Here is a 27,620-nt window from a genome sequence, read left to right on the forward strand (position 1 = left end):
TAGGGAGGTGTGTAGGGTGCGGTGCAGTTAATAGGGAGGTGTGTAGGGTGCAGTGCAGTTAATAGGGAGGTGTGTAGGGTACAGTGCACGTAATAGGGAGGTGTGTAGGGTGCAGTGCACGTAATAGGGAGGTGTGTAGGGTGTGGTGTAGTTAATAGGGAGGTGTGCAGGGTGTGGTGCAGGTAATAGGGAGGTGTGTAGGGTGCGGTGCAGTTAATAGGGAGGTGTGTAGGGTGTGGTGCAGTTAATAGGGAGGTGTGTAGGCTGTGATGCAGTTAATAGGGAGGTGTGTAGGCTGTGGTGCAGGTAATAGGGAGGTGTGTAGGGTGTGGTGCAGGTAATAGGGAGGTGTGTTGGCTGTGGTGCAGGTAATAGGGAGGTGTGTAGGGTGTGGTGCAGGTAATAGGGAGGTGTGTAGTGTGTGGTGCAGTTAATAGGAAGGTGTGTAGGGTGCGGTGTAGTTAATAGGGAGGTGTGTAGGGTGCGGTGCAGGTAATAGGGAGGTGTGTAGGCTGTGGTGCAGGTAATAGGGAGGTGTGTAGGGTGTGGTGTAGTTAATAGGGAGGTGTGTAGGCTGTGGTGCAGTTAATAAGGAGGTGTGTAGGGTGTGGTGCAGTTAATAGGGAGGTGTGTAGGGTGGGGTGCAGGTAATAGGGAGGTGTGTAGGCTGCGGTGCAGTTAATAGGGAGGTGTGTAGGCTGCGGTGCAGGTAATAGGGAGGTGTGTAGGCTGCGGTGCAGGTAATAGGGAGGTGTGTAGGCTGCGATGCAGTTAATAGGGAGGTGTGTAGGCTGTGGTGCAGTTAATAGGGAGGTGTGTAGGGTGTGGTGCAGACAATAGGGAGGTGTGTAGGCTGCGGTGCAGTTAATAGGGAGGTGTGTAGGGTGCATGGCACGTAATAGGGAGGTGTGTAGGGTGTGGTGCACGTAATAGGGAGGTGTGTAGGGTGTGGTGCAGTTAATAAGGGGGTGTGTAGGGTGCGGTGCAGTTAATAGGGAGGTGTGTAGGGTGTGGTGCAGTTAATAGGGGGGTGTGTAGGGTGCGGTGCAGTTAATAGGGAGGTGTGTAGGGGATGGTGCAGTTAATAGGGAGGTGTGTAGGCTGCGATGTAGTTAATAGGGAGGTGTGCAGGGTGTGGTGCAGTTAATAGGGAGGTGTGCAGGGTGTGGTGCAGTTAATAGGGAGGTGTGTAGGGTGTGGTGCAGTTAATAGGGAGGTGTGTAGGCTGCGATGCAGTTAATAGGGAGGTGTGTAGGGTGTGGGCGCAGTTAATAGGGAGGTGTGTATGGTGTGGTGCAATTAATAAGGAGGTGTGTAGGGTGCGGTGCAGTTAATAGGGAGGTGTGTAGGCTGTGATGTAGTTAATAGGGAGGTGTGTAGGGTGTGGTGCAGTTAATAGGGAGGTGTGTAGGGTGCGGTGCAGGTAATAGGGAGGTGTGTAGGCTGCGGTGCAGTTAATAGGGAGGTGTGTAGACTGCGGTGCAGGTAATAGGGAGGTGTGTAGGCTGCGATGCAGGTAATAGGGAGGTGTGTAGGCTGCGGTGCAGTTAATAGGGAGGTGTGTAGGGTGTGGTGCAGACAATAGGGAGGTGTGTAGGCTGCGGTGCAGTTAATAGGGAGGTGTATAGGGTGCAGTGCACGTAATAGGGAGGTGTGTAGGGTGTGGTGCAGTTAATAAGGGGGGGTGTAGGGTGCGGTGCAGTTAATAGGGAGGTGTGTAGGGTGTGGTGCAGTTAATAGGGGGGTGTGTAGGGGGCGGTGCAGTTAATAGGGAGGTGTGTAGGGGATGGTGCAGTTAATAGGGAGGTGTGTAGGCTGCCATGTAGTTAATAGGGAGGTGTGTAGGGTGTGGTGCAGTTAATAGGGAGGTGTGTAGGGTGCGATGTAGTTAATAGGGAGGTGTATAGGGTGTGGTGCAGTTAATAGGGAGGTGTGTAGGGTGTGGTGCAGGTAATAGGGAGGTGTGTAGGCTGCGATGTAATTAATAGGGAGGTGTGTAGGGTGTGGTGCAGTTAATAGGGAGGTGTGTAGGGTGTGGTGCAGTTAATAAGGAGGTGTGTAGGCTGCGATGTAGTTAATAGGGAGGTGTGCAGGGTGTGGTGCAGTTAATAGGGAGGTGTGCAGGGTGTGGTGCAGTTAATAGGGAGGTGTGCAGGCTGCGGTGCAGTTAATAGGGAGGTGTGTAGGGTGTGGTGCAGTTAATAGGGAGGTGTGTAGGCTGCGATGCAGTTAATAGGGAGGTGTGTAGGGTGTGGGTGCAGTTAATAGGGAGGTGTGTAGGGTGCGGTGCAGGTAATAGGGAGGTGTGTAGGGTGTGGTGCAGTTAATAAGGTGTGTAGAGTGCGATGCAGTTAATAGGGAGGTGTGTAGGGTGTGGTGCAGTTAATAGGGAGGTGTGTAGGGTGCAGTGCAGGTAATAGGGAGGTGTGTAGGGTGTGGTGCCGTTAATAGGGAGGTGTGTAGGCTGTGATGCAGTTAATAGGGAGGTGTGTAGGGTGTGGTGCAGTTAATAGGGAGGTGTGTAGGGTGCAGTGCAGGTAATAGGGAGGTGTGTAGGGTGTGGTGCAGTTAATAGGGAGGTGTGTAGGGTGCAGTGCAGGTAATAGGGAGGTGTGTAGGATGTGGTGTAGTTAATAGGGAGGTGTGTAGGGTGCAGTGCAGGTAATAGGGAGGTGTGTAGGGTGTGGTGTAGTTAATAGGGAGGTGTGTAGGGTGCAGTGCAGGTAATAGGGAGGTGTGTAGGGTGTGGTGTAGTTAATAGGGAGGTGTGTAGGGTGTGGTGCAGGTAATAGGGAGGTGTGTAGGGTGTGGTGTAGTTAATAGGGAGGTGTGCAGGGTGCGGTGCAGTTAATACAGAGGTGTGTAGGGTGTGGTGCAGTTAATAGGGAGGTGTGTAGGGTGCGGTGCAGTTAATAGGGAGGTGTGTAGGCCGCGGTGCAGGTAATAGGGAGGTGTGTAGGCTGTGGTGTTGTTAATAGGGAGGTGTGTAGGGTGCGGTGCAGTTAATAGGGAGGTGTGTAGGCTGTGGTGCCGTTAATAGGTAGGTGTGTAGGCTGTGGTGCAGTTAATAGGGAGGTGTGTAGGGTGTGGTGTAGTTAATAGGGAGGTGTGTAGGCTGTGGTGCAGTTAATAGGGAGGTGTGTAGGGTGTGGTGTAGTTAATAGGGAGGTGTGTAGGGTGTGGTGCAGGTAATAGGGAGGTGTGTAGTTAATAGGGAGGTGTGTAGGGTGTGGTGCAGTTAATAGGGAGGTGTGTAGGCTGTGGTGCAGTTAATAGGGAGGTGTGTAGGCTGTGGTACAGTTAATAGGGAGGTGTGTAGGCTGTGGTGCAGTTAATAGGGAGGTGTGTAGGCTGCGATGCAGTTAATAGGGAGGTGTGTAGGGTGTGGTGCAGTTAATAGGGAGGTGTGTAGGGTGCAGTGCAGGTAATAGGGAGGTGTGTAGGGTGTGGTGTAGTTAATAGGGAGGTGTGTAGGGTGCAGTGCAGGTAATAGGGAGGTGTGTAGGGTGTGGTGTAGTTAATAGGGAGGTGTGTAGGGTGCAGTGCAGGTAATAGGGAGGTGTGTAGGGTGTGGTGTAGTTAATAGGGAGGTGTGTAGGGTGTGGTGCAGGTAATAGGGAGGTGTGTAGGGTGTGGTGTAGTTAATAGGGAGGTGTGCAGGGTGCGGTGCAGTTAATACAGAGGTGTGCAGGGTGCGGTGCAGTTAATACAGAGGTGTGTAGGGTGTGGTGCAGTTAATAGGGAGGTGTGTAGGGTGCGGTGCAGTTAATAGGGAGGTGTGTAGGCCGCGGTGCAGGTAATAGGGAGGTGTGTAGGCTGTGGTGTTGTTAATAGGGAGGTGTGTAGGGTGCGGTGCAGTTAATAGGGAGGTATGTAGGCTGTGGTGCCGTTAATAGGTAGGTGTGTAGGCTGTGGTGCAGTTAATAGGTAGGTGTGGTATCGTTAATCGGAAAGTGTGTAGCCTGGGGTGCAGTTAATAGGGAGGTGTGTAGGGTGCCGTGCAGTTAATAGGGAGGTGTGTAGGGTGTGGTGCAGGTAATAGGGAGGTATGTAGGGTGTGGTGCAGGTAATAGGGAGGTGTGTAGGGTGTGGTTCAGGTAATAGGGAGGTGTGTAGGGTGTGGTGCAGGTAATAGGGAGGTGTGTAGGGTGTGGTGTAGTTAATAGGGAGGTGTGTAGGGTGTGGTGCAGTTAATAGGGAGGTGTGTAGGTTGTGGTGCAGTTAATAGGGAGGTGTGTAGGGTGTGGTGCAAACAATAGGGAGGTGTGTAGGCTGTGGTGCAGGTAATAGGGAGGTGTGTAGGCTGTGGTGCAGGTAATAGGGAGGTGTGTAGGCCGTGGTGCAGGTAATAGGGAGGTGTGTAGGGTGTGTTGTAGTTAATAAGGAGGTGTGTAGGGTGTGGTGCAGTTAATAGGGAGGTGTGTAGGGTGTGGTGCAGTTAATAGGGAGGTGTGTAGGCTGTGGTGCAGTTAATAGGGAGGTGTGTAGGCTGCGGTACAGGTAATAGGGAGGTGTGTAGGATGTGGTGCAGGTAATAGGGAGGTGTGTAGGCTGTGGTGCAGTTAATAGGAAGGTGTGTAGGGTGTGGTGTAGTTAATAGGGAGGTGTGTAGGCTGTGGTGTAGTTAATAGGGAGGTGTGTAGGGTGTGGTGTAGTTAATAGGTAGGTGTGTAGGGTGTGGTGCAGTTAATAGGGAGGTGTGTAGGCTGTGGTGCAGTTAATAGGGAGGTGTGTAGGCTGTGGTGCAGTTAATAGGGAGGTGTGCAGGCTGTGGTGCAGTTAATAGGGAAGTGTGTAGGCTGTGGTGCAGTTAATAGGGAGGTGTGTAGGCTGTAGTGCAGTTAATAGGGAGGTGTGTAGGGTGTGGTGCAGGTAATAGGGAGGTGTGTAGGGTGTAGCGCAGTTAATAACGCCATCACAGCCACAACCTCCACTGTCTAATGCTACGATTTGCACTATTACACAGTAGTTCAGCAAATCTCATCATCGCAGTCCTATGACTTTGGAGAATAGGCTAATATGTCTTACGTATGGGTATACGTTCAACTCGAAGAATGTCTAGTGACTATTAAATGCATTTTGTAACTGCTACAAGAGGTATTTTTTTATTACTTCAATGTGTAATTTATGAAACCATTAGGGGTTGCAAATAAAGTCTAAATGATGAATGTTATTTATTGCACATTACATAACACAGTTATGTCGCCGACTGTACCATCAAGTAACAAACAGAACTTTTTTGATGGAACAAGGCTGTGTGAGGCATGAGCCAGGAGATACCGGCATACAGGGCTGGAGTAAGGGTCATGTGGGTCTGGGGCTGAAAATTATCAAGGGTCTATCACACAGGTCCGAGTTTGTGAACCACTGGTCTATCATGAGTAGCAGAGGAAGTGTGATCAGTCCTGTGTGGGTGTGGCCAATGCCATGTGGGCATGGCCAGTGCCATGTGGGCGTGCACACCACTACACTATAAACCCCAATGTCTCCCTAAATATGGAAAATGTAGAAAAATTGCACACCAGCTGGGTGGCTGGTCATCACCATGTTGTCATGATGATGGGCCTGTTTGTATGTGAATGCCTGGAGCCATAGTCTCATTCATCCCATTGGCAATCTTGCCCTGCCAGTATACTTGTAACACACATTTCCGCAGCTGTATATAAAAGGATATGTAAATCAGAGTTGAACGTTTGCAACGTTTTTGTACAAGATACCACCCCGCACATGTGCACTGAGAGTACCGGTACATACAATGCGGGAGGTGATGGATGGAAGATCTAAGTGACAAGTGCAGGGGCATGGCAACAGCATGCAACATCAGACAGCGGGGGTGGGGCCATGACACGTTTCACTGTGAAGTATATCATGGCCGAGTTAAATGAGTGAGACATGGGAAGGGGGCCTGCTCTTTCCGAACTTCTCAAAAAATGTGAGAGCCTCATGGACAACCTTGAAAATTACGCCAGCAAGGCATTGCAGCGCGTAGGTGAAAAGCTCCTGACACATCAAACAGCTGGAAGCCAACTGATACACCTTCACTCAGTATTAGATGCTGCACATCTTTGCCTCACAGCTAATTGATTGGACCTACAGCCATGGACAAAAGTTTTGAGAATGACACAAGTATTGGTTTTCACAAAGTTTGCTGCTTCAGTGTTTTTAGACCTTTTTGTCAGATGTTACTATGGTATACTGAAGTAAAATTACAGCATTTTCTAAGTGTCAAAGGCTTTTATTGACAGTTACATTACGTTTATGCAAAGAGTCAATATTTGCAGTGTTGACCTTTTTTAAGACCTTTGTACTTCGCCCTGGCATGCTGACAATCAACTTCTGGGCCACATACTGACTGATGGCCGCCCATTCCTGCCTAATCAATGCTTGGAGTTTGTCAGAATTTGTGGGTTTTTGTTTGTCCACCCACCTCGTGAGGATTGACCACAAGTTCTCAATGGGATTAAAGTCTGGGGAGTTTCCTGGCCAAATTTTCCATGTTTTGTTCCCCAAGCCACTTAGTTATCACTTTTGCCGTATGGCAAGGTGCTCCATCATGCTGGAAAAGGCATTGTTAGTCACCAAACTGTTCTTGAATGTTGCTCTTGGAGGATGTTTTGGTACCATTCTTTATTCATGGCTGTGCTTAGGCAAAATTGTGAGTGATCCCACTCCAGAAGCAACCCCACACATGAATGGTCTCAGGATGCTTTACTGTTGGCATGACACAGGACTGATGGTAGTGCTCACCTTTCCTTCGCTAGACAAGTGTTTTTCAAGATGCCCCAAACAATCTGAATATTCAGAGAATAACTTTACCCCAGTCCTCAGCAGTCCAATCGCTGTACCTTTTGCAGAATATCAGTCTGTCACTGATGTTTTTCCTGGAGAAAAGTGGATTCTTTGCTGCCCTTCTTGACACCAGGCCATCCTCCAAGTGTCTTCGCCTCACTGTGCATGAAGATGTCTCACACCTGCCTACTGCCATTCCTGAGCAAGCTCTGCACTGGTGGTGCCCAGATCCCACAGCTGAATCAACTTTAGGAGATGGTCCTGGCGCTTGCTTGATGTTCTTGGGTGCCCTGAAGCCTTCTTCACAACTATTGAACCTCTCTCCTTGAAGTTTTTGATGATCCGATAAATGGTTGATTTAGGTGCAATCTTACTAGCAGCAATGTCCTTGCCTGTGAAGCCCCTTTTGTGCAAAGCAATGATGACTGCACGTGTTTTCTTGCAGGTAAACATGTTAAACTGAGGAAGAACAATGATTTCAAACTCCACCCTCCTTTGAAAGCTTCCAGTCTGTTATTCTAACTCAATCAGCATGATTACAGAGTGATCTCCAGCCTTATACTCGTCAACACTCTCACCTGTGTTAACGAGAGAATCACTGACATGATGTCAGCTGGTCCTTTTGTGGCAGGGCTGAAATACACTGGAAATGTTGTTTTGGGGATTAAGTTCATTGTCATGGCAAAGAGGGACTTTGCAATTAATTGCAATTCATCTGATCACTCTTCATTCTGGAGTATATGCAACTTGCCATCATAAACACTGATGCAGCAGACTTTGTGAAAACGAATACTTGTGTCATTCTCAAAACTTTTGGCCATGGCTGTACAGCAGGTAGAACACTAAATGTAAGCCGGGACACGTCAGTGGAGTTTATCCTGACAAACACCCCATCGGAATCCGTCCTTTCTCTTGCACATCGGGGATTTGTACAATCCTTCTGCACCAGCCCTCCGATAATTATTTGGACAGTGACTCCGCCGGCGAGTGGAACGCTCCTCGCGGCGGCCTCAGAGACACTAACCATCCAGAACCTCTGGCATTCTAGCGTCCTTCTGTTAAAACAACCTGTTTGGACAGTATATTACACAGGTATTTCTCCTGACTTGCAACTGAATTTGTGGGGGTTTTCTGGACACTTCTAATTTGTCTTCCTAATGGAACATTACTATCAGTGTGTGAAGGCTCTCATTTTATATTACATTTATATTCTATTGTTTTTATCAATATAATGCGATTATCTAGGTTTTTACATAACACTGACTTGCCGACCCTGGAGAGGCAGAAAGGAGGAGTATCATTATTGGGTTCCCTGGGCAAAGATATATGATGATGATGATGTCACCAGTCGAACAATATTGCTGCTTCTGATTGGTTATTTGCGTATTGACAGCTCCAGCTGAAATGATTAGTATCACAGTATCAGGATCCTGACTATTTTTCTCATTTGTTATTATGACTTACCTCTGAAATTGTCCCATGGATCAGGATATTCTGATTTGCCTGGGAAGTCTGCTCAGCATGGAGGCTACAACACCTCCAGTGTGAGAATGAGACTGTGCTATTCCTCCCCGCTGATTATTCACCTGAGTTTTTTTCTGTCTGTGAACTCTGCAGATTCCCGATTAGAACAGTGTGTGCAGTCCAAATAGTAGTGCTGGTCTTGGACTGCAGCGATTGAAGATGCAATTGCTATCTGTGCATGATGTTGCCTCTACACTTCCACAGCATGTTAGAACTCAGGTTGCACGCCAGAGTTCCCTCCAAAATTCAGTATGGGAGCTGCTCCCAGACCACATGACTGCATTAGCCAATCCCTGCGAGACCAAGGGTATGCTGCTCCCAGACCACATGACTGCATTAGCCAATCCCTGCAAGACCCAGGGTATAAGTATCCTGCTCTGACAGCATTCAGTGCCTGAGCTTTGTTGCTATTAGATGTCCTAGGCTTCAGCTCCGTCTAGACATGTACAGTTTACCAGTGGATCCTGCTGCGGCTCCTGCCGCTGCCTGTACCATTGGTCCAAGCCGATACCTGTTATCATCAGTTCCAGCTGATACCTGTCATCATCGGTCTCAATCTGATTGTACTTCAGTCCGGTCCCAATCTGGCTCCAGTGTATATTCCAAGTTCAGTCCCATTCCGGTTCCGGTGTGAATTCCAAGATCGGTCCCAGTCCGGCTCCAACGTCCATTCCAAGTCCGGTTCATCCAGTCAAAGTCCAGCTCCAGTGTCTACTACAGTGCTAACCCCAGTGTTTACTCTTATACTCCTTCCTTCCATACTGTCCATCCTTACCTCCTGAGCCACCAGTAAGCAGACCTCATCCGGGAAATTCCGAGTCCCCAGTCCTGACACACAGCCACATTACATCTAGTAGTGGCCATAGCATATATACATAAGTATGCTTTTGCTAGGTTTGTCTTTTTCTGCATACATTCAGGGCACAAATACCTCCAACAAAAAAATGAGACCCATTATTTTCTAACAACAAAATAAATGTACATGTAGCAGTTTAATTACAGTAACTTTACAATTTTCTATCTTCATTATTATTTATGATAGGGCAGTTTGCAAAGCTTCCTATAGAAACACATCCAGCGGTCGTGCTACATTTTATTCTGTGGGGTAAAATTAAGGGGCATTTCTATCCAAAGAGGAGCATTTTATTATACCGCCAATTCGACTTAATGGTAAAAAGGCATAGGAGATCCCAAACTTGACACACAAGCAGGACAGTATTGTAATAACAAGTACACGTGTCATATTTAGAAGAGAACATAATTAGTATGAATGAATTCTAAATATACACAATAACAATAATTTCTACAGTAGCAATGTATATGTTCTGGTGCTGACTCACTAATCACGGTGTGATGAATATAAGTGAGATTAAAGGGAGCCAATGACCCCTAAAATACTGTACTTGAGCACAGGGGTGTATCAGTATATTACCAGTCCCCATAGCAAAATTTGGGTGGAGACAGGGTGATCTCATGCTAGCGTCCTAGGCCACCAGCTCATCCAAACCTAAAGACTTGTTATTTTCACCCCTTTACGGACAGTACAAATGAAAGGTAATAGTGCTCTCCCCGCCTTTAGCACCTGAAATGTAATGCTGTGTATAAAGTTTTAGAAGGCAACACTCCTTATATTGTTATCTGTACCAGCAACACACATGAAAAGTGCATGAGAATGCGCGATAAGACCACATAACTAATGCACGTCACTTTTCCAGCGTTTTATCTATTTTCCCTGCACATATGTGTGAACGAGCCCTGAACAGTGAGCTGGAGGTTGTCGGAGGGTTAATCGAGGCTTCCAGGGGCAGGGCAATTAGCTGTAGCTCACGAATGTCTAGCAGGTGATACAGCATAGTCTTCTAGACAGTTAATACGCTCTGAACCTGGTTACTCCTCAGGATTACTGTTCTGCACTAATAAGGTAAGCCCCACAATAGAATAATAGGTCCACAGGTAATATTACATAGTATCACACGGTCACTCTCATTTGCGAGCAATATCATGTTCCTGTCTCTTTCCTTAGAGACGGCACGATAAGGGTCACTTAGGAAAGTGCAAATCTCCCAGCCAGTAACACAATTGGTATTATTTTTTTTAATTCTTATTGAGCTAGTTCTCTGCCAGACTTCACGGGACACGTGTAGAGTTTTTTACATGTCAAAACATGTTCTGAAGTGCCATTCATCACCAGTTGTCAGCTACGCCCAGTCGTGTACCTCATATTAGTACCACATGCAAAATAATAAGATTTCATGTAACAAAACAGGATGCAGAAGGTGCATTAATGAGCTTCTACACTGGACTGTGAGCACCTGCAGACTCTGCTTAATGCACAGCTGTTTTATGGATTTACAGGTTATGGATACCTGGCTACTTTTGTACTGAACTTTCATTTTAGCCTGGAGTAGTAGGAGGGCATAGTGGGACCTGGAAATTACAGTTGCCCTGTATACTATAAAAGGAGAGCTATCCCCTGAATCTTTGTATAAGCCTGTCCTGTGCACTTCTCCTGGATGAAACGCGTTGGGTATTTCTTGGTGAACGTTGCCTTCCATGCCTTCTCTGGACACAATACCTACATTCTTGACCGGCCTTCATCTAGTATTCCTGTGAGGCAGGAGGAACACCTTGAGTCCATCCAGTCCAATTGGGGCCATCTTCCGGAGAAATGGAACCCCTTAATTTCGGAGGGCATTCTTTCTCTTGAGTCGAGTCTATTTTGGCACATTTTTTATTAGAACTTTTTTTTCTTAAGGCGGCTTTGAAGTTTGAAGAGTCCGCTTACTCAAACTAAAAAAAAAAAAAGTAACCAAAATGCTAAATTTTTTAACCAAGATGGCAAGAAGGTGAACTATAGACAAATTTGTGCATTTTTTTTTTTTTAATAAACACCGTCAAATACTTTATGGTTCTTGCCTGATCATTCATTTTCCAATCCAAAACAGCCAGATTTTATACAAAGGCTTTCATAATAAAATCTGCTGTGGAAAATAATATTTTTTTACACTTTCTTGAGTGAAATGCATAAAATGTGTAGGAATGATATGAATTGTCTGGCAAGGCATAATACTTTGAAAATGAGATAACCTGCAGTTTCAATACGAACTCAGCCCTGAGCACGAAAGGGGGAGACATGGTCATTATAAATCCCACCATTTCACAGCGAATGCTGAGGACAAGAGGGACTTATCCTTAGCACTGTTGGTATATAAGTGGAGGAGTCTCAATTGTCTTTAGCACAGAAGGGGTTAATTAATAAACTATCTGCACATAGCACCCCGGGGTTCTGCCAGTCCTGTCACAGAGTAACAGAATTGTGCTAGCTGCAAATCTCTCACTCATTTTATAGCCTGGTGTCTCCAGCTAGATTAGGATGATAATTCCCCAAGTGGTAGTGCAGCTGTAGAAAGGAGTTATTTGCCTTTCACTACTCCATCCCTCTAAACCAAGAATAATCTCCTTCCCCAGGAGTGCAAAAATTAGAGATATGGTAAGGATTTAACTTTATCTCTCTTTCTACGAAGTCTATAGGGTGCACAGGGTGACCTTGGGGTATAGGTGATGCAGAGTCATCCGGGCACCTTACGCAGTAAATTTTTCTCCCAGGATGCACTCGGGTCTCCCAACATAACCCACCCTAGGGCCAGAGACACCTCAGTTTCGTAACAAGCCAAAGGAAGATAAAAGAGAAAAGAAAGTCTGCAACACTCAAGAATCACATTCTCACACAGAAGGAGACGAAAAACCGGTGACCAAAGCGAAGCCCATCTGAAGCACAGGTGCGTCAGGGTGGGTGCCCTGTGGACCCTATGGACTTCGTAGAAAGAGAGATAAAAAGTAAGTTCTTACCATATCTCTCTCACAGGGTGACCTTGGGGATGTCCCAAAGCAGTACCTTCAAGGGTGGGGACGCTCCTGTGCAGAGAGGAGAATCTGCCGCCTGAAGGAAGCATCCTGATAGGCAAAAAAGGTATCAAAAGCATAATACCTCAAAAGAAGTCTGGACAGAAGACCACACGGTCGCCTTACAAAGCTGACAGCCGAGGCGCCACGGCGAGCTGCCCATGAAGGACCTACAGACCGAGTAGAATGAGCAGTAACAGAGGGCGCTCATGAGTGTAAGCTTTAGAGATCAAAATGCAAAGCCATCGAGCCAGTTTGGTTTATTGGCTGGCCAACCCTTCTTGTGGAAACCATAGAGTACAAACAAGGAGTCTGACTTCCGAAGGGAACTGGTACGGTCCACATAAATCCTGAGGGCACGTACCACATCCAATGAGGCCTCACCTGCCGAGAGGTCTAGGGAATTAAAGGCCGGCACAACAATTTCCTCATTAATGTGGAAACTAGAGACCACCCTAGGAAGGAAACCAGGGCAAGGCCCCAGAAATTGGGAACGACAAGAGAGCCTCCAAATCTGACACTCTTCTTGCAGATGCAATAGCCATAAGAAAAACTGTTTTAGCAGTAAGCCATTTGAGATCCACCGAGTCAAGGGGTTCAAATGGAGGGCCCGAAGAACAACAGCCAAATCCCAAGGTGCCACAGGAGGGACAAAGGGAGGCTGAATGCGAAGGAACTCTTGTAGGAAAGTGCGGATATCAGGAAGAGGAGCGATCCTTCGCTGGAACCACTGAAAGGGCAGAGATATGCACCTTCAGGGAAGCAAGTCAGAGACCAAGGTTCAAACCCGCCTGCAGGAAAGTAAAAACTCTGGATATCCTAAACACTTTGGTGTCGCCCCAGAGGTTACGACCCCCTTCAAAGTAGGTATGCCACACCCTGTGGTAAAATCTGGCAGAGGCAGGTTTTCGTGCTCTGAGCATGGTGTTGTTAACAACAGAGCCAGAACAACCCTTGGACCTTAGGAGGGATGTCTCAAGAGCCACGCCGTCAAATACAGACAACCAAGGCCCGGATAAAGGCAAGGCCCTTGAGACAACAGGTCCGGATGTTGAGGCAACAGCAACGGAGTGTTGATGGAGAGACTCTGAAGATCTGAGTAGCAGTGACGTCTGGGCCATGCTGGAGCCACCAGGAGGACAGTGCCTCCTTGTTTGAACTTCCGAAGTACTCGAGGAAGAAGGGAGATTGGAGGGAACAGGTACACAACTGGAAGGTCCACTTGATTGACAGAGCATCTACCAACAGAGCCTTGGCATCTCTTGTCCTGGACCCGTACAGTGGCAGTTTGTGATTTTGTCGAGAGGCCATGAGATCCACCTCCGGAAGGCCCCACCTGTCCACTAGGAGCTCAAACACTTTGTGGTGAAGAGACCATTCCCCGGGATGCACGTCGTGACGGCTGAGGAAGTCCACTTCCCAATTGAGAACTCCTGGAATGAATACTGCCAATATGGCTGGTAGATAGCTTTCCTCCCATGTCAGGATGCGTGACACCTCTGTCACTGCCGCCTGACTATGAGATCCCTCCTTGATGGTTTATGTAAGCCACGGTCGTGGCGTTGTCTGACTCAACTTGCATGGGCTTTCCATGAAGTATGAGTCTGGCTTGTTGCAGGGCCCTGAAGACTGCCCGAAATTCCAATATGTTGATTGGAAGAGCAGACTCCTCTGCTGTCCACCGTCCATGAAAGGAGTGTGGACATGTCACTACGCCCCAATCCCGGAGACTGGCGTCTGTCGTCAGAAGGACCCAGTCCGGAATCCAAAAAGGGTGCCCCCTGGTGAGGTGAACCGTCTGCAGCCACCAAGTCAGAGATAGACGCACCTCCGGAGAGAGCACCATTGTTTGTGTCCTTATCCGATGGGGAAATCCGTCCCACCTGGAGAGGATCAATCTCTGCAGAGGCCGGGAATGAAACAGGGCATATTCCACCATGTCGAACGTCGATACCATGGATCCCAGTAACTGCATTGCTGAGTGTATGGACACTCGGCAACTGTGGATCCAACAGAGCTCCCAGATGGAGCATCCTTTGAGATGGGATCAGGGAGGAATTCTTCCAATTGACCAACCACCCGTGCATCTGTAGCACAGATATTGTCAGCTGTAAGTGGTGGTGAAGTACCTCGAGACCCTGCTAACAGTAAGAGGTCGTCCAGGTATGGTAACAGGCGGACCCCCTGCAGCCGCAGATTGGCTGCCATTTCTGCCATAATTTTTTTAAACAACTGAGGTGAGGTAGAAATGTCAAGCGGCAGAGCCCAAAACTGGAAATGTTGTTGTGACACAGCAAACCTGACAAAACGCTGGTGAGCCGAAGCAATCGGAATATGCATCCTGAATATCCAGTGACACCATAAAATCCCCAGGTTCCATAGCCAGTATGATCGAGCGTAGGTTTTCCATCCTGGACCGAGGTACCCTGAGGAATTTGTTCAGGGACTTGAGATTGAGGATAGGTCGCTGGGATCCGTTCGACTTTTAACTAGAAACAGGCTGGAATAATAACCCGTTTCCCTCTGGGATAACGGGAACGGTACAATGACCCCTGCCTGAAGCAAGGACTGTACTGCCTCTTGAATAGCCAAGGCCTTGTCCTTGTTTGACAGGAGGCCTGTGCAGAAGAACTCATGGGGGGGCCATCTGCGTAAGGAGAGGGTGTACCCCTGAGAGACCACTTCTCTCACCCAGGTGTCTGTGGTAGTCTGACACCAGCATTGAGCGAACTGAAGAAGTCAGTCTCACACCCTGGGATACCCCAAGGAGAGGCCCGTCTCGGCAGGCTGTGGGCTTGTCGTCAGGCTTGGCAGCTGGACGTCTTGCACTCCAAGCTCGTTTCTTAGGCTGGTAATTTTCTTGGTAGTTGATGGCCTAGGAAAGGACTGAGGGCCTCATTCAGAGGCGGTCGTAGGATGCAAGCGGTCGTTCTGAAACAGGGCGGCCGCCTCCATGTCGGTCGTTAACCCACAGCCTAACACCCACAGCTCTAACGACCGCTAAGGATGATGGTCGCAATGGTCAAGACCATCGCAACCATCGGGGCTTACGACAAAACCCTAAGGTAGGGTCTCGTCAACCTTAAGCCCCAGGGAGCTTCCTGCTCTGTTTGAGCAGGAAGCTCCCCACTGACATCACTGATGTGGTCAGTGGGGCCGCCCCCAAGCGGCAAGCGTTCTGACAAGAATGCCTCCGTTTGGCCAGGCACGCCCCCGGCCCGCCCAGGAAACGGGGCGAGCTGTCACTCAACATCGACAGCTCGCCCCATATGCTACGAGACCCCTAACGACGGATCACCCGTCGTTAGCTGGGTCTCGCGCATGCACACGACGGAGCTGGTTCCATCGTGCGCATGCGCACTGGAGCAACATCGACCCGGTTGAGAGCTCGTAGAGCTAGCGACCGGGTCTGAATAAGCTCCTGAGTTCTAACGTTACCTGGGGCCCGATATGTCCGAAACGACGAAGTCCGAAACCCTGAGGGAGCAGGAGCAGAAAGCAGACAAGCCGACTTAGCCGCTGCCAATGTATCCACAATTTTATCCAGATCAGGGCCAAACAAGACTATACCATTATAAGGTAAACACTCTAAGCCCTTCTTGGAGTCCACATCTGCCCTACAAGAGCGAAGCCACAGGGAGCGGCAAGCCGCAATGGCCACAGTGGAAATCCTGGCATTCAATAAGCTGATATCCAAGGCAGCCTCGTTAATATAGGTAGCTGAATCTCGGAGGTTGCCCACAAGATTCAACTGCTCCCTGGTAGCATCCAAAGACCAGGACTTTTCCAGGGCATTTGCCCAACATTCCATAGCCCGAGCCACCCAGCAGATAGCCATGGCCGGTCTGCACGCAGCACCTGAAAGGGAATAAATGTATTTCAGGTAAACCTCCACCTTCCTATCTGTAGTATCCTTCAGGGACGACATGGAAGGAATAGGGAGGGTCGCGCTTTAAACCAAAAGCTTTACATGGGAATCCACCGCCGGTGAAGTTTCCCATTTAGTAAAATAATCCTCAGCAAAGGGGTAAGCATAGGACATACACTTCTGCGGCTAGTAACGCTTTCCAGGTGTTTTCCATGCCACCTCCATGTGTTCCACCAGCTGGTCAGACAAAGGAAATACAGCAGCGGTCACCTTTATGTCCTTGAAATATGCATGTTCGGACTTAGGTGCTGGAGGTTCGTCCTCCTCTATGACCAGGGCTGCCCGGACAGCTAGTATCAGACCCGGAATATATATTTATGACTTGGACTCTACCTCACGTGTAGAGGACTCAGAGTCATCCGGGAGCACCCCATCAGCAGATGACATATTGTCGTCATCATACAGAGTAGATTGAGACTGCAAAAATCTTTTAGCCGGTCTACTTTGGGGTGCCTCCCCCTGCCGCACCTCAGCCATGCTGTGTAACGCGGTGGGAATCGTATTAACCCACAGAGGGGATAACACCTGTATGGGTGCAGTCTGCTCAAGCAGGCTCTGAGAGGGCATAAGCTGCTGCTGTGTGAACCCCAGCGGGGAAAACACAGGAAGGGCAGCTAAACGTCCCGCAATGTGGCCGTAAGTGCTTGTGCAAAGCACGCCCAAGGGGGCTCCTGCGGAGTGATAGAGACCATGTAGAGGGACCTGGAGGAGCATAACACCTCATACATAATCCCTCAAGGACCATGTCTCCCACCCCTAATTCCACTGTACACTTTTAACATAACAGCCAGACGGGAGCCAAATTTGGCATATCACTCTCACTACCAGACATGGTAGAGAAGATCCCAGTATACGGTATGTGACCCACCACACAGAATAACAGGCTGTGAGGCTGCGCTCTGACAAAACTTGTATTAGGGCTCAGTGAGAAAAAAAAAAAAAGACACAGGGAAAAGTAAAATGGCTGACAGACATATAAAGTGAAAGTCAGACAGACAGCGCTAGCCTATAGTCACATACAATGCAGAATAAATAACACCTGCACTTAATGGCACTACTAATCAACTACACAGACTTAGCGTCTGGTAGGATATAGTGCTACATACACGGACCACACACTGGGGAGAGGTATGTAGGGGGCCCCAGGCTCTGCGCTCCTCAGGAGATCTGTGCCCTTGCCAAGGAGAAGATGGCCGCCAGAGATCCAGGAAGAGGCGTTCCTTTGGGAGGACAGCTGCTACAGCTAAGCCAGACTGCAGTGGAAGGCGCTGTGCAGAGGGGAGGAGCCAACTGTAAACAGGGAAGGCAGCCGCCCCTGGACGGTGATTAACCCACGGGGCGCTGGAACCGCAATGTTTCCCAAGCACTGCACCCCGCGTGTCCCCAGGCAGGTCTTCAGTGGAAGCGCAGGTGTTTATGGCCTGGCTCCACCACTGTCATCCCCCCGGTCCGACCCCAGAGTTCGGGGGGAAAGGACTGCAAAAGCGGATCACGGCTTGCCTGACGTCCCCGTAAATCCGGCTGAAGTCCTGGGAGTCCCGCCGCGATACCCAGATCTGTACATGTGTCTGGGCGCCAGCGGGGTGACGGAGTGGCAGCGCGGACGTTCCCTTGACTGTCTGCTTACAGAAGCGAAGTGTCTTTAAAATAAAAAAATCTTCAGGGGCTGTTAACAGCCCCACCGCGTTCAGTGACCCGACTCCGGCCGGGTACCCAACGAAACTGAGGTGCCTCTGGCCCGGGGACGGGGTACGGAGGGAGACCCAAGTGCATCCTGGGAGAAAAATTTACTGCGTAAGGTGCCCGGATGACTCTGCATCACCTATACCCCCCCAAGGTCACCCTGTGGACCATAAAGTAGAAACACCCCATATGCCTCATATGTGTTTTGGTAGATTTCCTTAAACACATCTGAGAATTAATTGACATTTCTTTTATTATTTATTTCCATTAAAAATAATAGAAGCAATTCAAACATATCCCCCTGAGCCGTCCCAGATACAATATGTCCTTAAACAGCGCTAATCAATAAAACATTTATTTTACTGTCTTTTATTATCAATAGTCCGACCAAAACACCATTTGTAAAAACATTACGTTTCAAATGAAAGTCAGTAAAAAAAAAAAAATATCTAAAAAAAGGGAAAAAATAATATCATCATACAGCAAAAAGACAAATTAAACAATGGTACAGTAAAATACATGTATTTTAAGCATAAGACAAAAAAAACATAATTGAGCATTGATTATCATAGTTGTTTTCTTGAATAATGTATTATCCAATTGAGTATTTGGCAATTTAGGTTTTATTTAAAACATTATGCTAATTGAGATAAAACAATCAACTGTCCCCACTTCCTTGCTCCCCTCATTTGAAAGAATTACAAACCCAACATTACCCCATGAATGCTAAGGACAAGTGGGACTCATCCTTAGCACTTTAGGAGTATATGTGGAGGACAAGTCCAAACTGTCCTTGGCACAGAAGCAGTTCATTTATAAAATATCTATGTACCGCATCCAAGGTTCTGTAATACAGAGGTTACAGGGTTGTGAAAATCCCTGGTTTTAGAGGTCGTAATACATACATTAAAAAAACAAAAAAACAAAAACTAAAAACAACAACTTATTTTAATTGTGGAAATGATATGCTCACTGAACAAGCGTTTTTTGTTAAACCATTGAGGCAATTTCAGTTTGGATTTTGTGATATTACAATTTATGTAAAAGAGTCAAATTCGGTCACATTGATACCTAGAATAATAACCACGGCATGATAGTCTCCCCACAACACTTGGGCATGGCAGCAGTTGGCAGAAAAGCTCGGGGAAGACCGGCAGGGTCCGCTGAATAACTTTTTAATAGTGTTTCTTTTGTTAAGATATTACAGGTTGAGTCTCAGATATCCAAAATGTTTGGGACCAGAGGTAATTTGGATAACGGAATATTCTGTATTTTGGAATATTTGCATATCATAATGAAATATTTTGGGAATGGGACCCAAATATATACACAGAATGCATTTATGTGTTATATACACCTTATACACACAGCCTGCAGGTAATTTTATACAATATTTTCAATAATTTTGTGGCTCAAAGCTTGTGTACAGAAATGAAATTCAGTTATGTTTCATATACACCCTATACACACAGAACCATCAAAAATCAAAAGTTTAATTTTCTCAGTCAAGGCAAAAAAATTCCGTATTACGGAATATTTGGGTAAGGGAGACTCAACCTGCATCAATTAAGTAGCAAATAAAATGACCAAATTCACAAAAAAAAAAAAAAGAGAAGAAGAACGACGCACATGTCCAATAGGCATTATTTTAAATTATGATGAACGGCTCCTAAAAATATTCCAAAAATGTGGGCGAGACTGAAGAACCCAACAATTATTTGAAAAGTGGCTGTGAACAGGTCTGATTGTGTCCGCAGATACAATTACAGTAGCTGTCAGAAGAGCTTTGTCTTCTTCAGCAAATGGAATCAGATATAAGAGGGGTTTGGTCAGAAGAGGCCCAGTGTCACAAGATTGCCCAGAAAGAAGAAAAACAAGAGAGAGATTTGTCTGAAGACCATTTCATTTCCACAAAGAGGTGACCCGTCCGGAGCACAAGAAGCGTTCATGACAGTTATGGAGCGTACACACGGTCAGATTTGTCAGATTTGTCAGATGAACGATTGAACGATTAAACGATCTGAACGATTTGACCAAAGTTTTGAACGATTTGAACGATTGAACGATTTTTGACTGCATTAAAATGAATGGAATCGTCCAAGTCTGACTGCAAACCCATCAGATGTCAGATATCGTTATCTGACAAACGGGAACGCGCATCGTTGATCGTCCATCGTTCAGGCATGTCAGATATGAACGATTTTCCTTCAGATATGAACGACTGAACGATTTTTAAATCGTTATCGTCCATATCTGAAGAAAAAATCTGATCGTGTGTATGCACCATAAGAAATAAACATATGGGTGCTACTAAAATATAGACAGGTATCCCTAGATATTTAAAACATATGTCAGCTACCCCTATCAAAGTAAAGCTGGGTACACAGTTGCCGATGTGTGCGCAGCACAATCTCGCAAACGACGGGACCTGGTGTGTGTACGCTCTTTCCGATGCCGGGAGTGACGGAGCAAAAGCGGGGGCCATGCTGCATTGCCCCCGCTGGCGATATTGCCAGTCAGACCTGTTTATAGGTCCGTCAGGCAATGCCGCTGACGATGTGCGGGAGTGCGCATAGTCAGTGACAAAGTCGGTAGACACTGGCCGATATGTTGTCCGATCTGCCGGTTCGGACGATATATCGTCCAGTCACTGTTTACTCGGCATCAGTCTGGAAACTTACTATAATAGAGACAAAATAGGAATAATAGGGGAGCTTAGCCACAAGAAATATGAGAGAGAGAGAGAGAGAGAGAGAGAGAGAGAGAGAGAGGGAGAGGGAGAGGGAGAGGGAGAGGGAGAGGGAGAGAGAGATAATACTCTCAGACATACAGTGGTCGCAAACAATAATATAATAATTTTCTGTGGCCACAGGTTAATAATATATTCCAGTAATCTGCAATAAGAATGAAGTTGCATGAGCAAATAAGCTGTTGTGTTCCGTGGGTGGGTGTGGGAATGTGGGCCCCGTAAGGTAGAGGGACCTCTACTTTCACCGGGTCCGGATCCTACCCCCCAGCACCGTTGGCCGCACACGCTGGCTTCACTGCCGGGAATTTCTAGTAATTAACTTCCGATGTTTGTCGTGCGTTCCACCTGCGTGTCAGTGACGTCACGGGTCCACTGACGCGTTTCTCTGCCTTAGACCCCGTCGGTTTCAGCAAGATTACTGGACTTTATATTATTAACCTGCGGCCAGACACAATTGTTATATTATTGTTTGCATCCACTATACATGTCTATGAGTGTATAGGGGTACGTTCATTAGCCCGACAAAGGGGACGCCAGCGGTCAGAATGCAGATGCCAGCATGCTGACACTTGTCAGAACCCGGCGTTGGCATCCCGAAGGTAAGTAGTGAGGATAGGCACTAAGGGGGGAGGGGGAGGTTAGGATTAGGCACTGGGGCGGGAGGGTTAGGGTTGCCGGCGTGAGTATTTTGACCACCGGGAACCCGAGCTCCTGAATCCCGTCTCCATCCTAAGTGTATACATTTAAATTGTAATTTTCTTAACATTTTTAATATAATAAATGTTTATCTTGCTGTGGCTCGCTGCTCCTATTTTTCCTATTGGCTTTATCGAAAAAGCAGTTACGCTGGAAGGCATTGGCATGAGAGTGAGTGAATGGAAATTTAGAAATATAATATAATAAGGTACTGGGTGCCGTTCCTACAAGAATGTGCAGCTATAATTACTAGGACATTATGGGGGTGACTGATCTAGGAAATGTATGCAATTTACAATTTTGGGGTTAGGTTTTCTCCTCTATGAGGCTAAATTTGAACGTTAATTACTGAAAGGAACAGACGCGCCATATAAAAAAAAAAAAAACAGAGGGTGAAGTGCAAACTGAGAACCAGACGCAGAATGGGAGGGAAAATCCTTGAATGATTCCAAACAATCTTCTACATCCTGTGAGACTCGGCAAGCGCCAGGCGGCACAATGCGAGGCGATGGGGACGCATTCGGACACGGTGCCGATTAATTTAATATGTGAAACGTGTATATCTGTGTGCGACCGAGTCTCTCACTCAGCATGCGAGGTGCTATGATGTAATGGCCGCGGCTTTTTCCACGCCAAGTTCTCTTTACAGAATCTGGTGCACACAGATATACAAGTGTCACATATCACATTATTCAGCGCAGTCTCCTGGTCTCATCACATTGCGACTTCAGGCTTTTTATGGCAAAAAAAAAAGGACGCCCAGCGCTGGCTGAGTTGCACAGGACCCGGCGGCTCACCCACACCAGGTATATCGCGCTACATGGCGTATACAGGCTACATCTGTATCTGTTCTCGAGGGCCCCTTTAGTTTCCGAATGACTCCCCACTAGTCAGTGTATTCTTCAGTAGTCAGGACTTAGGGGTCAATCGTATTAGGTGCGAACTGCGAGTTGCTATTTTCACTTCAAATTTGCATAGCAAATTTATTTTGCTATCCAATTAGCAACTCAGTCAGACTGAATTCGCAACTTTCCACTCGCACCTCCCTGAAGGTGAGAGATGGAAAGGAAAATCTTTATATTAAGGATAAAATGTCGGGACACTGTGCCGAACCCCCTGGACACCCCCCTAATGACTAATTAGGCATTTGTAAGTTTCCAATTAGCTTAATTAGTCCAATAACCACATGTCATTTTTGAGGGTAAAAAAAAAAAAAAATGTTCTCAAATTACCCCAAAATCAACTTTTTCGTTAGCTTTGGCACCCCAAATTTAATTACAATATTTTTTCAGTTATAAAAATGGTTTTAATAAATTTTTTTTTATTTTTCAAGGTGCCCTCAAAATCACCCTTTTTCCTACTTTTTTTTGCATTTCTCATTTAATTAGTTTGAGATTAAACGAAAAGTTTGTTTTTTTATTATTTTCTTGCATTTAAACCCCCCCCTTCCCCCACAAATCTGCCACTTTTCACCATTTAAAAACCTACAGTACCTTCCTAATGCCCACAAACAGCCTTCTATACGGTCCTGCTAACTAAATTATCCATTTTGGGGGGTCCAGGATGGTCTCCCCACATTTTCATGTATTTCTCGCAAATCTCATTTGGCAGTCAATTCGCACCCCTCTGCTGCGAGTAGTGCGAATAGGCATTTTTAATTGGATAATTTTCGGGAGCGCGCTTCGCTGCGAAATCTGCACGTTTCAAGAAACAAACTCGCTACTCGCCATTCGCACCTGTTTGGATTGAGCCCTTAGAGAGTAACAGGAGGAAGCTTAATGGCCGCAGTATGGAAAACCGTTTACCAGCAAAGTGCTGATACTAATGATGACAGCTACGACTGTGGACGGGTGGCGCGTTGCGAACGCATAAAGTCATGTGCATACTGGCCTTCAGACAGCCAAATATCAGCGTACCGATGGCAGTTGCAAATGGGTCTGCGTGACCAGAGAAGACTTGTTTTGTTTTTAAATGATACAGGCCTGCTTTGAAAAGAGTTGTAACCAAATGATAAAGACTTTGCTGAAAAGCACAGGAAAGATGCTAGAAAAAAAATAAAAGAATGCAATTTATAAAAAAAATAAAAGCAGGGCATGTACAAGCCCATAAATTAAAGCCTTGTGATGGACACTCCATAGGGGAGATGATATTTATTTATAATGACGTTTCTGTGCCATACAGCAAGAGTGCCCCATATCAGGGGGCCAACCGGAAACATTTGGACTTCTGGCGTTTGCCGAGAGCTATAGAGGAGACTTTAATACATCCAAAACACTGCATTCTACGATTATCAGCAAGTATACAGCACACAAACAGTTTACAAAAAAACCTGTATTAAAAGTGACGAGAGAGTCTGCAGCATTATCAGAATCAAATCTGATCTTTGAGAGAATGTATAGAATACAAAGCTACATAGGACATTTGTGTCATCTTGGCAATTATACATGAGAACGTGTCTACGTCTTGGCCGGAAATTGCATGTTATGTAGAGTCCCGCGCACGTCCTGAGTATTCCTGAGCAGTGAACATCACCGCCACGAAAGACGCTGTAAACATGTTGCTTCTGTCAGAGCGGGTTCTATACCTTTAGCTGCGAGTGGGAGGAGGAGCCTCTGGCTGACGTGACGTGGCGGATTGTACATGCTCGGCCACATGGAATGGTTGTGGAGGAGGTAGGTAGCGTCCATAGATGGGTCTGAGATTGCAGCTAGTGGTGAATCGGAAGCGCCCCTGTATTATCTGTAAAGGGTAGAAAACCTTTCATGTGATACCATGACATAAGGGAGAGAATGTACCGAATGTGGGCGTCTAGTGGGGGCTATCTGGTCTTCTTCTCGTCATCTGACTGGTCGGCCCCTGCATCGCAGACATGTTTCACCATACATCTCCGGGGGAACCAGCCCCTTATTCTGACTCCATCTGGGGAAAGGTGAAAGCAAAAAACTGATGATAAATAAGAAACAGCAGCAAGAATCCCTTTTCTTATTCATGGGTTTACATTACACTGCCCAGTTCTTACTCCTCACTGCCACAAATCTCAGTCCAAGCTACTCCCTGTGACAATGCCCAGCTCTGGGCCCCTCCCTGGAGAAATGCCTTCTTCTGTTATCTACCTGTCATACCGACCATTTATGACTCCCCTCTGCCACAATGCCCACATTTTGGAACCATCCTGCCACAAGGCCCAGCTCCATCTCCCTCCCTGCCACAAGGCCCAGCTCCATCTCCCTCCCTGCCACAAGGCCCCGCTCCATCTCCCTTCCTGCCACAAGGCCCCGCTCCATCTCCCTTCCTGCCACAAGGCCCCGCTCCATCTCCCTCCCTGCCACAAGGCCCCGCTCCATCTCCCTCCCTGCCACAAGGCCCAGCTCCATCTCCCCCCCTGCCACAAGGCCCAGCTCCATCTCCCCCCTGCCACAAGGCCCAGCTCCATCTCCCCCCCTGCCACAAGGCCCAGCTCCATCTCCCCCCCTGCCACAAGGCCCGGCTCCATCTCCCCCCCTGCCACAAGGCCCGGCTCCATCTCCCCCCCTGCCACAAGGCCCGGCTCCATCTCCCCCCTGCCACAAGGCCCGGCTCCATCTCCCTCCCTGCCACAAGGCCCGGCTCCATCTCCCTCCCTGCCACAAGGCCCGGCTCCATCTCCCTCCCTGCCACAAGGCCCGGCTCCATCTCCCTCCCTGCCACAAGGCCCAGCTCCATCTCCCTCCCTGCCACAAGGCCCAGCTCCATCTCCCTCCCTGCCACAAGGCCCAGCTCCATCTCCCTCCCTGCCACAAGGCCCAGCTCCATCTCCCTCCCTGCCACAAGGCCCAGCTCCATCTCCCTCCCTGCCACAAGGCCCAGCTCCATCTCCCTCCCTGCCACAAGGCCCAGCTCCATCTCCCTCCCTGCCACAAGGCCCAGCTCCATCTCCCTCCCTGCCACAAGGCCCAGCTCCATCTCCCTCCCTGCCACAAGGCCCAGCTCCATCTCCCCCCCTGCCACAAGGCCCAGCTCCATCTCCCTCCCTGCCACAAGGCCCAGCTCCATCTCCCTCCCTGCCACAAGGCCCAGCTCCATCTCCCTCCCTGCCACAAGGCCCAGCTCCATCTCCCTCCCTGCCACAAGGCCCAGCTCCATCTCCCCCCTGCCACAAGGCCCCGCTCCATCTCCCCCCCTCCACAAGGCCCCGCTCCATCTCCCCCCCTCCACAAGGCCCGGCTCCATCTCCCCCCCTGCCACAAGGCCCGGCTCCATCTCCCCCCCTGCCACAAGGCCCGGCTCCATCTCCCCCCTGCCACAAGGCCCGGCTCCATCTCCCCCCTGCCACAAGGCCCAGCTCCATCTCCCTCCCTGCCACAAGGCCCAGCTCCATCTCCCTCCCTGCCACAAGGCCCAGCTCCATCTCCCTCCCTGCCACAAGGCCCAGCTCCATCTCCCTCCCTGCCACAAGGCCCAGCTCCATCTCCCTCCCTGCCACAAGGCCCAGCTCCATCTCCCTCCCTGCCACAAGGCCCAGCTCCATCTCCCCCCTGCCACAAGGCCCAGCTCAATCTCCCCCCTGCCACAAGGCCCAGCTCCATCCTTCCATGCCACACAACACCCAGCTCCTTTACCCAGCTCCATCTTCTCTCTTTCTAATTTAGCATTAAAAGAGAATTCAAGTGCTCACCTTCTGGTAGGTCACCTTCAAAGATCCTGTCTCCATACATCCAGTGCCTGAGGAGAGAGAGGATCACACTTTACTCACAAGGCTGAGGCACTCCCTAAGGCGGCACTTAAAGGGCTGTGTGGGAAGAGCTACTTACTTTAGTCCTCTGGTAGCCAAAACAAGATCCCCTTTCTTCAGCTTCATTCGGGGCTCCTCGCTACAAGGAGTGGTAAAGAAGGTTCGGATGCCTTTGGTTAGAGGACAGCAGGCCCCACTGTAATCTTCCACTGCTCTGTATTCTACCTACACCAGGAGCAAAGGCAGAATGTATACTCATGGAAAACAGTATATGAACCTGATGTATATAGTCAGAGTCGCCTCACACATAACAGATTTGCTGGAATAGCTATAGAGGGGGAAATGTCACCTACACACATTACATGCCATGGTTTGGTGGGAAAACAATTCACCATGCACTAGTCCCCGCATGTATACAGGCCTCAGTGATATAGCGATGCCGACCAACTGTATAGTCAGCATATTAGTTACTTATTACGTATGTAAATAAATAGAAAGTTACATTTGAGGAGCACGGGCTTTGCACGGTCTGTCCGCAGCGTGGAGAAACGCGTTTCCCTGTACAACCTTATTTCTGGTGTAGAAGATGCAACCATGTTAGTAAAACAATATACATCCATGAATCTCTCCCCCCACCCACATATAAACTGTGTATACAAGAGGTTATTATACCCTTTCCACTGTGCGTTTGTCCAGCGTCATATGTGCTGGATGTTATACACTGAGTGGCCACATTATTATGACCCCCAGGTGATTTTATGCAATGTCGCTATTCTGCAGACAGGGCTGACATAAGACATCTGACTCTATATAAGAACAGACAGGGGAAGGTATGCAGAGACTGGAGAAGTTTATCACACATGAAGTAATGGGTACACAACACCATCTGACAGACTGAAGATAGTTGGTGCTGGCAGCAGCAGTGGAACGAGCATTAGCAGAACGGCTGGGTATGGGTATGAAGTCATATCCCGACGTCGGCGGCCTGAAGGGAGAAGATCCCGACAGGGCAGGTAAGTACCCTATCCCTACCCCTCTTCCCCCACCCCCCCTTAGTGGTGCCTAACCCTCCCCCCTAGGGGTGCCTAACCTTATCCCTCCCCCCTAGGGGTGCCTAACCCTATCCCTCCCCCCTAGGGGTGCCTAACCCTATCCCTCCGCCCTAGGGGTGCCTAACCCTATCCCTCCCCCCTAGGGGTGCCTAACCCTATCCCTCCCCCCTAGGGATGCCTAACCCTATCCCTCCGCCCTAGGGGTGCCTAACCCTATCCCTCCCCCCTAGAGGTGCCTAACCCTAACCTAAACCCCCCTAAAACCTAACCCTGCTACGCTCCCTAAAGCTAGCCTCCACCGTGCATGCGGCTAACGCTAAGTGCGCCCCGGACTTACCTCGTTTGGGCTGGCGTCCTTCATTGTTCCGGTATAGGGATTAAGATAGGCGTCGGCATTTCGACGGCCTATTTTAAGTCCCTTTTCGGGATTTGGATGTCGGTGTTGAGATCCCGAACGGCTTAAAAAGAGAGAGGGAACCGGTCCTGAGCGCAAGGACTCTGGTTGCAGATGGTTACTGGATGCTGGAGCAGAACGGAGAGTGGGCAGACTTGTTCGGTTCCACAGACGGGCAACGGTGCGTCACA

The 27,620-nt window shown here is 48.3% G+C and overlaps 1 protein-coding gene across 3 annotated transcripts in view; it reads right to left on the bottom strand.

Annotated features, from left to right (window-relative positions):
* Positions 1-9,321: 9,321 nt before the first annotated feature.
* ZDHHC6 (zDHHC palmitoyltransferase 6) overlaps positions 9,322-27,620 on the bottom strand; it is a 37,741-nt gene continuing 19,442 nt past the window's right edge. For 2 of the 3 annotated variants that reach the window (XM_088464886.1, XM_088464898.1), the window contains exons 9-11: positions 26,063-26,208; positions 25,927-25,973; positions 23,047-24,191 (exon numbers count right to left, since the gene is read on the bottom strand). In XM_088464886.1, coding sequence (XP_088321012.1) covers positions 24,091-24,191; positions 25,927-25,973; positions 26,063-26,208 — 294 coding nt within the window. In that variant the 3' untranslated portion in view covers positions 23,047-24,090. Of the gene's footprint in view, positions 11,104-23,046; positions 24,192-25,926; positions 25,974-26,062; positions 26,209-27,620 lie in introns of those variants that run through there. The other variant, XM_088464892.1, reaches the window with a different exon arrangement.

The sequence above is a fragment of the Taudactylus pleione genome, unplaced genomic scaffold (genome assembly GCF_031769625.1).
Source record: "Taudactylus pleione unplaced genomic scaffold, aTauple2 ptg000008l, whole genome shotgun sequence".
Taxonomy (NCBI): Eukaryota; Metazoa; Chordata; class Amphibia; order Anura; family Myobatrachidae; genus Taudactylus; species Taudactylus pleione.